The 14,212-nt window shown below is 48.1% G+C and overlaps 1 protein-coding gene across 2 annotated transcripts; it reads right to left on the bottom strand.

Moving 5' to 3' along the window:
- Positions 1-366: 366 nt before the first annotated feature.
- RHOV (ras homolog family member V) lies at positions 367-12,162 on the bottom strand. 2 transcript variants are annotated; one of them, XM_084776393.1, is made up of 4 exons: positions 12,060-12,162; positions 2,074-2,398; positions 1,842-1,900; positions 367-1,659 (listed from the first exon to the last, which is right to left on the bottom strand). In XM_084776393.1, exons 1-4 carry the CDS (start codon positions 12,075-12,077, stop codon positions 1,216-1,218), a joined length of 846 nt encoding a protein of 281 aa, XP_084632519.1. In that variant the 5' UTR covers positions 12,078-12,162; the 3' UTR covers positions 367-1,215. The 2 variants fall into 2 exon arrangements, with proteins under 2 accessions (XP_084632519.1, XP_084632520.1); XM_084776394.1 differs by lacking the exon at positions 12,060-12,162 and adding an exon at positions 11,551-11,619.
- Between the last annotated feature and the right edge of the window lie 2,050 nt (positions 12,163-14,212).

Here is a 14,212-nt window from a genome sequence, read left to right as displayed (position 1 = left end):
AGGGCTGAGATTGTCCTGGAGCCCCAGTGCTGAGCATCATACCCTAGAAAGGAGGGGGGAGGGGAGGGGCCCCACCTACCTGGTGAGGTCATGGGAAAGCTGCTCTGGCGCTGACACCTGGGGAAACCCGTTTCCAGGCTGCTTCCCACGCTAGCTCTCCTGGGAACCAACTAAGCCAAGCCCCAAGCAGCGAGCCCCACACCTGTTCCCCCTAGTCCAGTTCCCATCACACTGTCCCATCTGATCCAGCCCCCTCCCTTCAGCCAAGCCTCAGTTCCCAAGCCATCTACCCAGGCTGTCGGGCCTTGGGAGAGGTTATGAAAGGGCATTAGGCTGACCGCTCCAGGAAACCACAGAGACAGCAGCTTCAGAAACAGAAGGTTTTATTTGCACATTGCTTGCTTACCTTCTAAGCTATGACCTTGGGGAAAGGGATGGTCCCTACCCCGTCCTCCTTCAGGCTCTCATTTGCAGCTCCTCCCCCTCCCTTTGCTGGGCCTTGACTCTCACTTCCTGCCCTCTGCTGGCCCAGCCAGTTTGGGCAGTGCCTAGGGAGCCCTGAGACCCAGTTCTTCCCAGGGAACAGATCTATCCTCCCTGGCCCTGGGGCTTGAGGGCAGCCCAGGTGTCAGCCTTCTCCACAGCTGGCCACCCCTGCTCTCTTTCCCGTCTTCCTCCTTCCAGGCGCAGGCCTCTGATCTGCCTCCAGCCACCACCTCAAGCCTCGCTTTCTGTTTCTCCTCTCAATCTTTCACTGGCTGCTTCTTCCTTCTCCATCTCAAAGCTCTCCAACAAGGCTGACCACCTGCCAGTCCTCCAAGATGCCCAACTGTTTCCCTGCTTTGCTACACCTGTGCTAGGAGAGGGCGAGGACCCCTACAAGGGGCCTGCACTCAGCCAAGCTGACCTGTGGCCCCTATGAACCTGGGAATTACTCAGGCTGCTCAGGGATACAGACACTGATGGGATTAGCCCATGAAAATCAACGTGCTGGGATTTTCCTGTGAGTCCTGACCAAAGAAATGCAAATCAGAGCCACCCCTTGCACAGGACAGAGGCTCACCCTGGCTTACCAGAGTGTGCGGCTCGAGACTCATATCCCCTGTGCTCAATAGAGAACTGAGTCCCAGGGGTTGGCCAGGCCCTGCCAGTACCCGATGTCCGAGGTCCAGAAGTCTCAGGCCACCTGCCTACCTCGTGCACTGCCACAGCTGCTCAAACAAAGCAGAAGAACTTCTTCCAGCGGCAGCGGGAGAGCGTGCGCACACCTTTTGCATTCAGCTTCTTCTCCAGGCGGGCTTTGTGCTCGATGGCACTGAGAATGGCGGAGTCAAACACCTCCTTCAAGTTCTTCTGCGTCAGGGCTGAGCACTCAAGGTAACAGCAGGCCCGGATCTTCTCGGCTAGACCCTGGGCTTGCGGTTGGGGTACTGGGCCTTCCCGTCCTCCTTGGTCCAGCTGAATTAGCACATTGACATCGTCCCTTAGGTCGGCCTGAGTGCCCACCAGCAACACAGGTGCTTGGGGGTTGTGAGTGCGAATCTCTGGCAGCCATTTTTCTGTTATGTTTTGGAAGGAGCTGGGCTGCACTACACTGAAGCAAGCCAGAAAGACATCGGTATCCGGGTAGCAGAGGGAGCGAAGCCGGTCAAAGTCCTCCTGGGGTGACAAGACTAGTCGTTAGTAAGAGCATTCCCTCCGCACTGGAACCAGCACCTGCTTCTCACTTGGGGGTGGAGACCCACGACTCCTAAAGCCCAAAGCCTGCTCCATGCAAGGATCCTCCCAGCCTCCAACCCTCCCCAACCCCTTGCCCAGGGAAGGCTACGCCAGCTTCTCACCTGCCCTGCGGTGTCCCAGAGCTCAATTCGCACAGGGGCTCCATCTACCAGGACTTGCACTGCAGAGGTGGGGAGGGGAAAGCCTGAGTTAGGCACAGCATCCTAGTCCCTCCGACCTCACCAGCGCCACCTCCGGGCCTGCTCCCGGGGTCTTCCGTGCCCCTCCCGCTAGCACGTCACCGAATGCACAACCCCACCCCAGCCTCAGGGACCCCAGGGCTGTACAACATACCAGAGAAGGTGTCCAGTGCCGTAGGCCGGTAGCGCGCGGGATACCCGTTGCAGGTGTAGCTGACGATGAGGCTGCTTTTGCCCACCGCGCCGTCGCCCACCAGCACACATTTGATGCCCAGCTCCGGAGGCACGCTGCGCCGCCGCGGAGGAGGGGTCGAGGCCGGGAGAGGCGGTGGCTCGGCCTCGCTCAGCTCCCGCGGCGGCATGGCCCGCTCCCGGGGTAGCAGAGGGGCCAGCCCGGACCAGGCTCCGCGGCGCTCGGGGAAGCAGGTTTCGCAGACAGACGCTGACAGTCGGTCCAAGCTGGGCACGCCCGCTAGAGGCTAGCAGAGGATATATATGTTGGGTCCCGCCCACCTCATCTGCATGTCCCTAGTGGCCCGGACCCCGCCCATCGACCTGGACCTCCCTCTGCAGAACAGCCAGGCATAGCAAAGCATCCAGAGAAGAAAGGGATAAGAAAACCTGTCATCACGAAGGTACAAGGACAAAGACGCGGCCTATGATATTTTGGTAGATCCATGACTTATTGTTAGTAGGAAGATGCAAACTACAGAATCCATTAATACAGCATGTTCAAATTAAACACATTAAACCTGTTCTAAGTTAAAAAAAAAAACCTTTTATACATATAGTAGTATGAGTTGTAAACATCAGTAATTTTATTGATAAAGTTGGTTTTGTTTGGTTGGTTGGTTGGTTTTTCGAATCAGGGGTTCTCTCTGTATAACAGCTCTGGCTGTCCTGTTCTGGAATCACTTTGTAGACCAGGCTGGCCTCCAACTCACAAAAATCTACCTGCCTCTGCCTCCTGAGTGCTGGGATTAAAGGCGTGTGCCACCATGACCAGATCAATAAAGTATTTTTAAATCTACTGTAAGTGCGGCTGAGGATGTAGCCTAGACTGCCTGCCTAGCATGTATAAAGCCTTGGGTCTTGTCCCAGTGCACTGACTGGCCTGCAGGGCAACCCTCTAACCCCAGCACCCTGGGGGTGGAGGTAACAGTATCAGCACTTCTTTTGTTTGTTTGTTTGTTTTTTCCAGACAGGGTCTCTCTGTGTAGCCCTGGCTGTCCTGGACTCACTCTGTAGACCAGGCTGGCCTCAAACTCAGAGATCCACCTGCCTCTGCCTCCCAAGAGCTGGGATTAAAGGCGTGCACCACCACACCTGGCAAAGGATCAGAAGTTCAAGGCCATCCTCTGTTGCACAGAGACAGACGGAGACCAGCCTGGGCTACAATGTGAGACCCTATTAGCCTGGTGTGGTGGCATGGCTTTATTTCCAGCACTGAGGAGGCAGAAATAGAGGCAGGATGGAGGCAGAAGGATCACTGTGTCCTTGAGGCCAGCTTGATCTACATAGTAAGTTCTAGACCAGTCAGGACTACAGAGTGAAACTCTCTGTCTCAAAACAAACAAACAAAAAATACACACATATATTATAGAGATTGGTGATGTAATCTGTGGTAGAGTGCTTGCTTAGCATATGTGAGGCCCCATAATTAATGTCTAGCACGTTAAAAAAAAATACCTAGGGGATGTAGAGATGACTCGGTGGCCACTGAGCTTCTACACAGTTAGAATAACCACTCAGACAGAGGCTGTGGAGCTTCGTTCACACTGGATTTTATACTTTCATTATCAAATATACTTTTAAATATTTTTAAATTTTATGTGCATTCATGTCTTGCCTGAATGTATGTCTGTGTGAGGGTGTCAGATCTTAGAGTTACAGACAGTTGTGAGCTGCCATGTGGGTGCTGGGAATTGAACCCAGGTCTTTTAGGAAGAGCAGTCAGTGCTCTTAACCGCTGAGCCCTATCTCCAGCCCATAGAATTTTTTTTTTCAAGACAGGGTTCCTCTATAAAGCCTTGGCTTTCTTGGACTTGCTGTGTAGACTGCCTGCCTTGGCCTCCCTGAGTACTGGGATTATGGGCATGCACCACTGAGCCCAGATTATTTTTAAAAATATTTATTTATTTATAATTATGTATACAGTGCTCTGGCTGCACGTACACCTCCAAGCCAGAAGAGGGCATCAGATCACATTACAGATGGTTGTGAGCCACCATCTATGTGGTTGCTGGGAATTGAACTCAGGATCTCTAGAAAAGCAGTCAGTGCTCTTAACTTCTGAGCCATCTCTCCAACTCCTATTTTTGGATTTTTTTAAAAAAATGGGCGTTGGTGTTGTGCCCGTCTGTCTGTCTGTCTGTATGATGGAGTCATATCCACTAGAACTGGAGTTACAGCTAGTTGTGAGCTGCCATAGGGTGCTGGGATTGGAAGCCAGGGCTTTTGTTTAGTTTATCGGGACAGGGGTCTCTCTGTGTAGCCTTGGCTGCCCTGGACTTGTAGACCAGGCTGACCTTGAGCTCACAGAGATCCTTCCCGTCTCTGCCTCCTGAGTGCTGGGATTAAAGGTGTGTGGCACCATGCCTTGCTAATTTTTAAAAAGTATTTTATTTTATTTGGTTTGAGACAGGGTTTCTCTGTTACACTGAGCCCTGGCTGTCCTGGACTCTCTTTGAGACCAGGTGGCCTCAAACTCAGAAATCCAGCTGACTCTGCCTCTCAAGTGCTGGGATTACAGGTATGGGCTGCTGCACCTGGCTCTGTTATCCTTTTAAAATAAACATTTTTTTTTTTTTTTGGTTATTCAAGACAGTTTCTCTATGTAATAGCTCTGGCTGGCTAAGATTTTTTTTTAAGATTTATTTTTTATTATTTATACAGTGCTCTGGCTGCATATACACCTGCAGGCTGGAAGAGGGCATCATATCACATCACAGATGGTTGTGAACCACCATGTGGTTGCCGGGAATTGAACTCAGGACCTTTGGAAGAGCAGGCTGTGCTCTTAACCGCTGAGCCATCTCTCCAGCCCTAAGATTTTATTTTTAATGAATTGTATCTTACATGGTTATGAATATGTGCATGTGGGTACAGTGCCTGAGGAGACCAAAAGAGGGCCTCAGATCCCCTAAAGCTGGATTTATGACGCTGCCGAGTGAGTGCTGGGAACTGAAGTCAGGTCCTCTAGAAGGGCAGCATGCACCTTTAAGTACTGAGCCATCTCTCCAGCCCAGGACCTAACAGTATCATTATCATGTGCCCATCATAATTACCCACCTGCAGATGCTGTTCTGGGCCACCTACTAAAAGCGACTTACAGACTCAGACAAGACTTCCCCAGGTGGAAGGAGCAAGGTCGCCTAGAGAGCAAGTGAGACAGCAGCCTGATCCTAATTTAGTCACTACTACAGCCACAGCAGACAACACCAGGCAATCATTTCTCTGATGTCAGAGGCAGTCTTCAGCTCAGTGTGCAAAGATCACTGAGACACTTTCACCCAGGCAGGCAGACATTCGTGAGTTTGTGGAGAGGCAGTGGAACGGGTAGTACACTAGCTGTCCAGGCTGATACGATGCCACTCATTTGTAATCCCAGCACACAGGAGGCTTAGGCAGCAGGGCTGCCATAAAACAAAGCCTGTCTAGTCTACATGATGAGCCAGGGCGTCCATGGCTACATTCAAGGCCCTACCACAGAATACAAACAAACAGGGCTCTCCTAAGAACTCAGCTAAGAAAGAACTTGCTGACTTGACCACTTTTGGGAAATTGCGGGCTTTCCAGTACCCACTTTTATACTCCAAAGTCTGCCTCCCCCATGCCCTTTATCCAAATATCTAAAGATGCTAATGATCTGGTTGCCTCAAAATCCCTCAGACACATCCCCGTAAGTTTACTTGTCAAGTTACTGAAAGGTGTCTTAAATACTGCCCTACTATTATATCACGCTAGCGGGTCTGAGAGCTGCTTATTCTGTTCTTCACTGTCAGTGCTATAGAATGAAATGCGAAGTGTAGTTGTCTCTGAAGGGCCTTCTGCTAACTGTTATTTGGAAATCCCAGGGATGCTGCACAGATGTGCAGGACAAAATTACTCAACACACACACACACACACACACACACACACACACACACACACACACACACCACGCCCTTGAACATACTTATTTCTTTGGAATACTATTGTTCTTTTACCTGGGTTTTTTGTGGTTTTGTTTTTTTGAGACAGAGTTTCACTGTGTATCCTTGGCTGACCTGGACTCACTTTATAGACCAGTCTGACCTTGAACTCACAGTGATCTTCCTGCCTCTGGCTCCTGAATGCTGGGATTAAAGGCGTGTGCAACCGCGTCCAGCCTTACCTGGGTTTTAATAACTTTACTGGGCTGGTGATGTAGCTGATTTGGTAAGAGCACTATCATGCATGAGATCCTGGGCTCTATTCCCAGCAGGACACAAATCTGAAGTGAAGGCACACTTCTGTAATCTAGTGCTTAAAAAGTAGTGGAGAGCAGGGCACGGTGGCACACACTATTAATTCCAGCACTGAGCAGTCAAAAGCAGGCAAATCTCTCTAAATTTGAGGCAAGCTGGCTTACTTATTGAGTCCCAGGCTAGCCAGGCTACACAGGGAGACTTCATCTCAAAGTAATAAAATAAAGAGGTAGAGGCAGAAGCCAGGAGTGCATGACTGTAACCTCAGCACTCAGGGAAGAGGCAGATGGATCTCTGTGAGTTCAAGGCCAGCCTGGTCTACAAAAGGAGTCAAGGACAGGACAGCCAAGGCTACACAGAGAAACCCTGTCTCAAAAAACCAAGAAGTTGGGGCTGGATGGATAGCTCAGTGGTTAAGAGCACTGCCTGCTCTTCCAAAGGACCCGGGTTCAATTCCCAGCACCTACATGGCAGCTCACAACTGTCTGTAATTCCAGTTCCAAGGGATCTGACACCTTCACACACATAAAATAAAACTAAATAAATTATTTTTAAAAAGCCAAAAAGCTAAAAATATAAAGTTAAGGGTGATACTTTTTTAATGGAACAAGCATGGGACATGTCTGCTGGGCATGAGTAAATGAGTAAATGTCCGGCTTTGGTCTGAGACTGGCCATTCTTCTTTGGTCTCATGGGTGGAGACACTTTCTGACCACGGTGTCTCTGTCTAAGCTGGTTTAGGTACAGTCTTGTCAGCAAGAGGGGGAGGGAGGAGACAACCTGGGAGCTGGTGAGTCACCTATTTCTCAGCTAAGGATGTGGGACTCTGGCTGCTACTCCTGGGAAAGTCCTCTTTGAAGTGCTGGGGTTGTGTTTTCTTCCTGCCCATCTGCTCCATCTACCCCAACTTCTAGACGTATTTGCTAAGATTACAACTTGGCACCAACATTATGTCTTGGATAAATGGTGCACTCTAGAATAGGGGCAGGAAACAGACAAAAGGAGCCTAGAACATTTGTGGACAGAAGGTAAAGAGGTGCTAACCAGGCATGACGGGAAGAACAAACACAGTTCACATGGGTAAGAAGGCAGCTGGAAGAGTGTGTGACGGTCCAAACTGAGCCATCTCAACAGCAAGGTAAAGCAATATTATAACCTAGTACAAGACAAATACTTATGAATTCATAACCACAAATGATTTCTATATAAATAAGCTGAGGATAAAAATTTCAAATAAGTGGTGCATGCCTTTAATCCTAGCACGTGGGAGGCAGAGGCAGGTAGATCGATGTGAGTTCGAGGCCAGCCTGGTCTACAAAAGTGAGTCCAGGACAGCCAAGATAACACAGAGACACCTTGTCTCCAAAAACAAAAGAACAAAAACGGGGCTGGAGAGATGGCTCAGTAGTTAAGAGCACTGACTGCTCTTCCAGAGGTCCTGAGTTCAATTCCCAGCAACCACATGGTGACTCACAACCATCTATAATGTGATCTGATGCCCTCTTCTGGCCTGCAGGTGTACATGCAGACAGCGCTGTATACATAATAATAAATCTTTAAAAAAACAAAAACAACAACAAAAAAGAATTTCAAATAGTTTTTTTAGATCCTTGGCCTTGAAGGAGACAGAAAGGTTTTTTTTTTGTTTGTTTGCTTGTTTTTATTTTTATTTTTGACAACTTGTCATATAGCCCAGGTTGGCCTTGAATTATCTAGAGGATGGCCTTAAACTCCTGGTTCTCCTGACTCTGTATCCTGGGTGCTGGGACTATGAACATGCACCATCATACCTAGACTAACTGCTTTTTAAAATGCACGTATGAGAGTACATACACGTGTGTGCATATGTGTGGAGGCTGGAAGATATTTTATCAGGTATTACCGCTAGGAGCATAGCCCACCTCCTTTGGGACAGACTTCTCACTGGCTCACTACTTGACAGGCGAGCCTGACTGACTAGCACCTGGCACCAACCACAGGGTTCAGGGGATGGAATTCAGGTCCTTGTGTTTGTAAGGCAAGAGCTTTCCCAAGCGAGCCACGAGGCAGAGGTAGGAGGACTGTAAATTCAACCCAGCATGAACTATATAGCAAGACTTTATCTCAATAAATAAAACACAGGGCTGGGGAGATGGCTCGGTAGCTAAGTGTTTGCTGTGCAAGCCTGATGATTGGAGTTCAATTCTCTCATATCCCCCGCCTCGTTCTTCTCTGACACACACATACACTAATAGTAAGGAATAAGAATAGAAGGGGCTGGAGAGATGGCTCAGCAGTTAAAAGTACTGGCTGCTCTTCCAAAGGTCCTGAGTTCAATTCCCAGCACTCACATGGTGGCTCACAGCCATCTGTAATGGGATATGATTCCTTCTTCTGGTTTGTGTGAAGACAGAGCACTCATATACATAAAAATAAAGAATTAATTAAAAAAAAAAAGCTGGGTTGCCACTGGAGGAGTACAGGCAGGTGGATCTCTGAGTTCAAGGCAGCCTGGTCTACAGAGTGAGTTCCATGACAGCCAGGGCTACACAGAGAAACCCTGTCTCAAAAACAAAACAACAAGCAACCAAAATGGAAAAAAATTAGCCACTATACCATACTAGTTTCATATTCATAATTAAGGTCACCAGGGTGTGAGGAACATAAGAACTGGAGTGACAAGCATGCTGTGTGTGTTCCTGTTTTTGTCACTGAAGTCCAGAAGATTAATTGTAGAATTAGTGGACTTCAAAAGAAACTAGTGACAATCTATCCCCCAAACCAACAACTCACAAGTCCATGCTAAAATGCATCATCTTATTAGGCATTTTTGTTTATTCCTTATCTTATTTAGATGTATTTATTTATTTTATGTGGACCCAGGTCCATTCTCAGCATCCACAGGCAGCTCACATGTCCCACAGCTCCGGCCTCAGGGGATTTGGCACATTCCTCTGACCTCTGGGGACACCAGACATGTGCGTGGTGCACACGTATACACACAAGCAAGATATATATCTAATAATAATAAATCTTAAAAAAAAAAAAAGCAAGCTAGGTTTTAGTGTGCACACCTTTAGTCCTAGCACTCAGGAGCTAGAGGCAGGCAGATCTCTGTTAGTTCAAGCCAGCCTGACTATAAAGCTTGTTCTAAGACAGACAGGGTTACACAGAGAAACCATGTTTCAAAAGAACATAACAAGCTGGGCATGGTGGCACACACTTGAAAAAAAAAACCAAACCAAATAAAAAAACAAAACAAACAAAAAACCCAGAAACAAACAAACCAGAAGCCAAACAAAACTCAAACCCTTTGCCACCACAATTTTCTTGCCAAAAAAAAAAAAATTTTTAAAAAAACAAAATCCTAGTTTCCAAGAAGTGTTTTAGTTCCATACAAAAGTTCAGAAAAATAAAATCCACTTTGTCCAGTCTTTCTTCTGCAGACTCCATATTCCTACTCAAGAGGGCTGTCAAGAATGAGCCCAGTTAGCCAGGCGTGGTGGCGCACACCTTTAATCCCAGCACTCAGGAGGCAGAGGCAGGCGGATCGCTGAGTTCGAGGCCAGCCTGGTCTACAAAGTGAGTCCAGGACAGCCAAGGCTACACAGGGAAACCCTGTCTGGGGGTGGGGGAGGAAACAAGACAAAAAAAAAAAAAAAAAAAAAGAATGAGCCCAGTTGACTCTGACATGAACTCTGGTCCCCCAAATTTGACCAGTTCCCCTTGGTGGGGAGGTCTGGTGGCACTGAAACAAAGAAAAGATAAGCAGGTTTCCAAGATGAGACTTAAGAGCCTATGACCATATAGTAGGAGAGGAGGTCTCCCTTGGTCATAGACATAGGGGAGGAGAATAGGGTGAAAGCAGGAGGAATGGGAGGATACAAGTGATGGGATAACAACTGAGATGTAATCTGAATAAATTAATAAGAAAATGTAAAAAAAAAAAAAAAAAAAAGAATGAGCCCAGAGCCAGGCGCAGTGGTGCACACCTTTAATTCCAACACTCTGGGACGCAGAGGCAGGCAGATCTCTGTGAGTTCAGGCCAGCCTGGTTTACAGAACAGCCAGGGTTACACAGAGAAACCCTGTCTTGGAAAAAAGAAAGAAAGAAAGGGGGAAAAAAGAATGAGCCCAGAGATCAGAAAGCTTTGAAATAAAGAACGATGAGGGGGAAAAAATCTTTCTATTTATTTATTTATTTTAGAGACAGGATTTCTCTGTGTATCCTTGGCTGTCCTGGACTCACTTTGTAGACCAGGCTGGCCTTGAACTTACAGAGATCCTCCTGCCTCTGCCTCCCCAGTGCTGGGATTAAAGGCGTGTACCACCATGCCCGGTGAGAAAAAAAAGTCTTATGGGCCGGGTGTGGTGGCACACACCTGTAATCCCAGCACTCGGAGGCAGAGGCAGGCGGAATGCTGTGAGTTCAAGGCCAGCCTGGTCTACATAATGAGCCTAGGACAGCCAAGGCTCCACAAAGAAACCCTGTCTCAACAAAACAAAACCCAAAACAAACAAACAAAAAAAATTTTATGTTCTGGAGAGATGGTTCATCAAATAAAGATGCTAGTCACCGAGGCTGAAGACCTGAGTTCAATCCCTGGGACCCGTGTGATGGGAGGAGAAAACTGACTCCCACAAGCTATCTGCTCTCCACATTATTGCTGCCCAAAAGCACAAGCGCTTACACACTAAATAAATTAGTAAGTGCATTATATTTAACATTCATTTACCAGCATTTTGATGGTGATGATGACGCTGATACAATCACTAAATGACATGATTTTTAAAGTTTCCAATTAATTGGATAATGAGAGCATCTGGGGGTTATAGTCAGAGGTCTCCGGTGAGCTGCCTCATGGTGTCATTGTTAAACCCTCTGGCTCTCAAGCTGCCCTCATCCTCCGTATTACCCATGGGCCATCAGTTCTGGGCTTCTATCAAGTCCTTCCCCTCTCCCTCTCCCTTCCCCTCCACTTTTTTTCTTTTTCAAGACAGGGTTTCTCTGTGTTGCTTTGGCTGTCTCGGAACTCACTCCACCCTGTAGGCCAGGCTGGTCTCCAACTCACAGAGATCTGCCTGCCTCTGCCTCCCCAGGGCTGGGATTAGGCGTGTGCCACCATGCCCGGCCGGCTCCACTTTTTTTTCCTTCACCCACCTCCAGCCAGCCAAGCCCAAAATAAAAATATCTTTCACCAACCTCTTTGTGTGCCCTCGAAGCCTGGCCAATACTACTGAAATGATTGCTGAAAGATGTCACTTAAAATGCTCACCCAGCTGGGACTGGTCACTCACTCTTGTGAAGAGATAGAAGGCTAGCCAAGAGTTCCAGGCCAGCCAGAGCTACTGAGCAAGGCCCTGTCTCCAAAAAACCGCAACAAGGCCATTCTTCAGCGGCCCATACAGTCGTGGTCAGGCAGAGAGAAGCATTAACATTTCCAGAAATTTCTACAGAAACACGCGTTTGAACAGAAACTCTGGCGAAGGTCGCTACCATCCCTTGGCCATTCTGCGCCCTGAGCGAGGCCTGCTGCCCCACCGGATCAGGCAAGGCCTGGACGCCCTGAAATGTTCGGTGGGCTCCCTCCCTCCCGTGACAAAACACAACAGCAAAAAACCAAACCAAACCAAACCAAAAACCAAAAACGGGTAGTGGTCCCGGCTGCCCTCGGGTTGTGTGGCTAAAGCCTACCAAAAAGGGTCGCTTACCTGGGGCGTCGAGTTCATGGCACCAGAAGCGTATGAACCAGGTGACGACTGCAACCGCGAAGGCAAACCGGAAGGAGAAGGCCAGGAACCGGAAGGAGCCTTTGCTCGTGAGGCCACGTGACGCCACGGAAACAGAGAGGTCCTCACCAACCAAGTGAGCCCCGTAAAGACTGTATGTGCCCCAAAGCGGCCTCATCTGAAATGACTCGGTTTAATTAACTGAGGGTCCCATTGTCCTTATTTCTGACGATTGATACTGCTATTTTCTCTATTTTAATGAGTAGGAAGGAACACACTGTAGCCCAGAGAATTCGTGCCAGCCGCCTGACTCCAGAGTGCAGGGTTTACAGCCAAGGCCGCTCATCTGACTCTTGCCATCTTTCCCAGTGTCTGACTTCCTCCCTTCAGTATTTTTTGGTTTTTTGGGGTTTAAAAAAATTTTTTTTTTCCGAGACAGGTTCTCTCTGTGTAGCCTTGGCTGTCCTGGACTCGATTTGTCGACCAGGCTGGCCTTGAACTCACAGTCATCCACCTGCCTCTGCGTCCAGAGTGCTGGGATTAAAAGCGTGCGCCGCCAGCATAGTACTCACCCCCTACCTACCTCTCTGTCTTAATTTTGTTCCTCTCCAGTGCGCCTAAGCTTCCTGATAAAAGAAATCTGTCACTCTCCCACTCAAAAGCCTACAGCAGAGTATGTGTGCTGGTCTCCACTCGCGACATCATGTACCCCCAGGGTGACATAGAGAACTGCACTGGATATGGCTGAGGGGAATTTTAAAAACTGGGTATTGTTGGGCATTCCCGTAATCCCAGAACTAGGAAGCGGGAGTTAGGAGATCAGGAGCTCAAGGACAGCTTCAGTCCCATTTCTAGTTCAAGGCCAGTCTTGGTTATATAGTGAGTCCGAGGCCATTGTGAATTTCCTATCTCAAAATGGAAGGACGGAAGGGGAGGGGGCAGCGCTGGCCCGGCGGCGAAGAGCACTGGCTGCTCTTGGAGAGAACCAGGATTCAGTTCCCAGCACCCACAAGGCTGTTCACAATCTGTAACTCCAGTTCCAGGGAATCTAAGGCTCTCTGTGGTCCATGTGTGTGGTATACATGTACGTGTGCAGGTAAATACTCATACGCAAAAATAATTTAAAAAGAAAGGGTGGGTGGGAGGGTAGGGAGACAGCTCAGCAGGTAAAAGTGTCTGTTTGCCACAGAAACCTGATGACAGGTGTTTGATCCCTGGAACCCACATAAAGGCCAAAGGAGAAAACTCAACACACTCTGACATCTACACTACGTATGTTGTGGTATACCTACACACACACACACACACACACACACACACACACCATGCACACATACCACAGTAATAAAAATTTAAAACTAAACAACTAGAAGTTGAAAGACAGAAAGAGGGAGAACAGAATGAAAGAAAAGGGATGGCTAAGAAGGTGAGGGAATTTTGCTCCAAGTCTGACGAGCTGAGTTTGCTGCTCAGGACACACATGGGAGAGGGAGAGACTTGACTCCCACAAGTTGTCCTTTGATCTCCACACACATGCCACAGCACCTGTGTGCCTACACATATGCACGCAAAAATAAATAATAAAAATTAATTTAAGCCAGGCATGGTGGTGCATGCCTTTAACCAGCACTCGGAAGGCAGAGGCAGGTGGATCTCTGTAAGTTCGAGGCCGTCCAGGACAGACAGAGCCATACAGAGAAACCCTGACTTGAAAAACAAAACCAACCAAACAACAACAATAATAATAATTTTAAAAGTGTGTCTCAGCACTCAAGAGACAGAAACAGGTGGATCTTTCTGAGCTCCAGGCCAGTCAAGGCTTCATAGTGAGACTGTCTAAAAGAAAAAAAAACAAACAAACAAACAAAAGCTGGGATCAGGAATGTAAGGCTATTCTCAGCTACACAGCAAGTTTGAGACCAGCCTAAGCTATGTGAGACCTGGTCTCCAAAAAGGAACAAAATGAACCCAGATGTGGAGTGCAGTGAACTAGATGACGTGCCTGTTCGCCTGATGTGTACAAGGAGCACTGACAACACCTTTCCTGAGCGCTGTAGTTGCAGGTGTGTGTCTCTATAGCTGTCCCTGGACAGTTTACTTTTAAAATAATCACACACATGTCACGCAGTACCACA

This window comes from Acomys minous, assembly GCF_964271855.1.
Source record: "Acomys minous genome assembly, chromosome: 3".
NCBI classification, from domain to species: domain Eukaryota; kingdom Metazoa; phylum Chordata; class Mammalia; order Rodentia; family Muridae; genus Acomys; species Acomys minous.
This window is presented reverse-complemented; position numbering and strand designations above follow the sequence as displayed.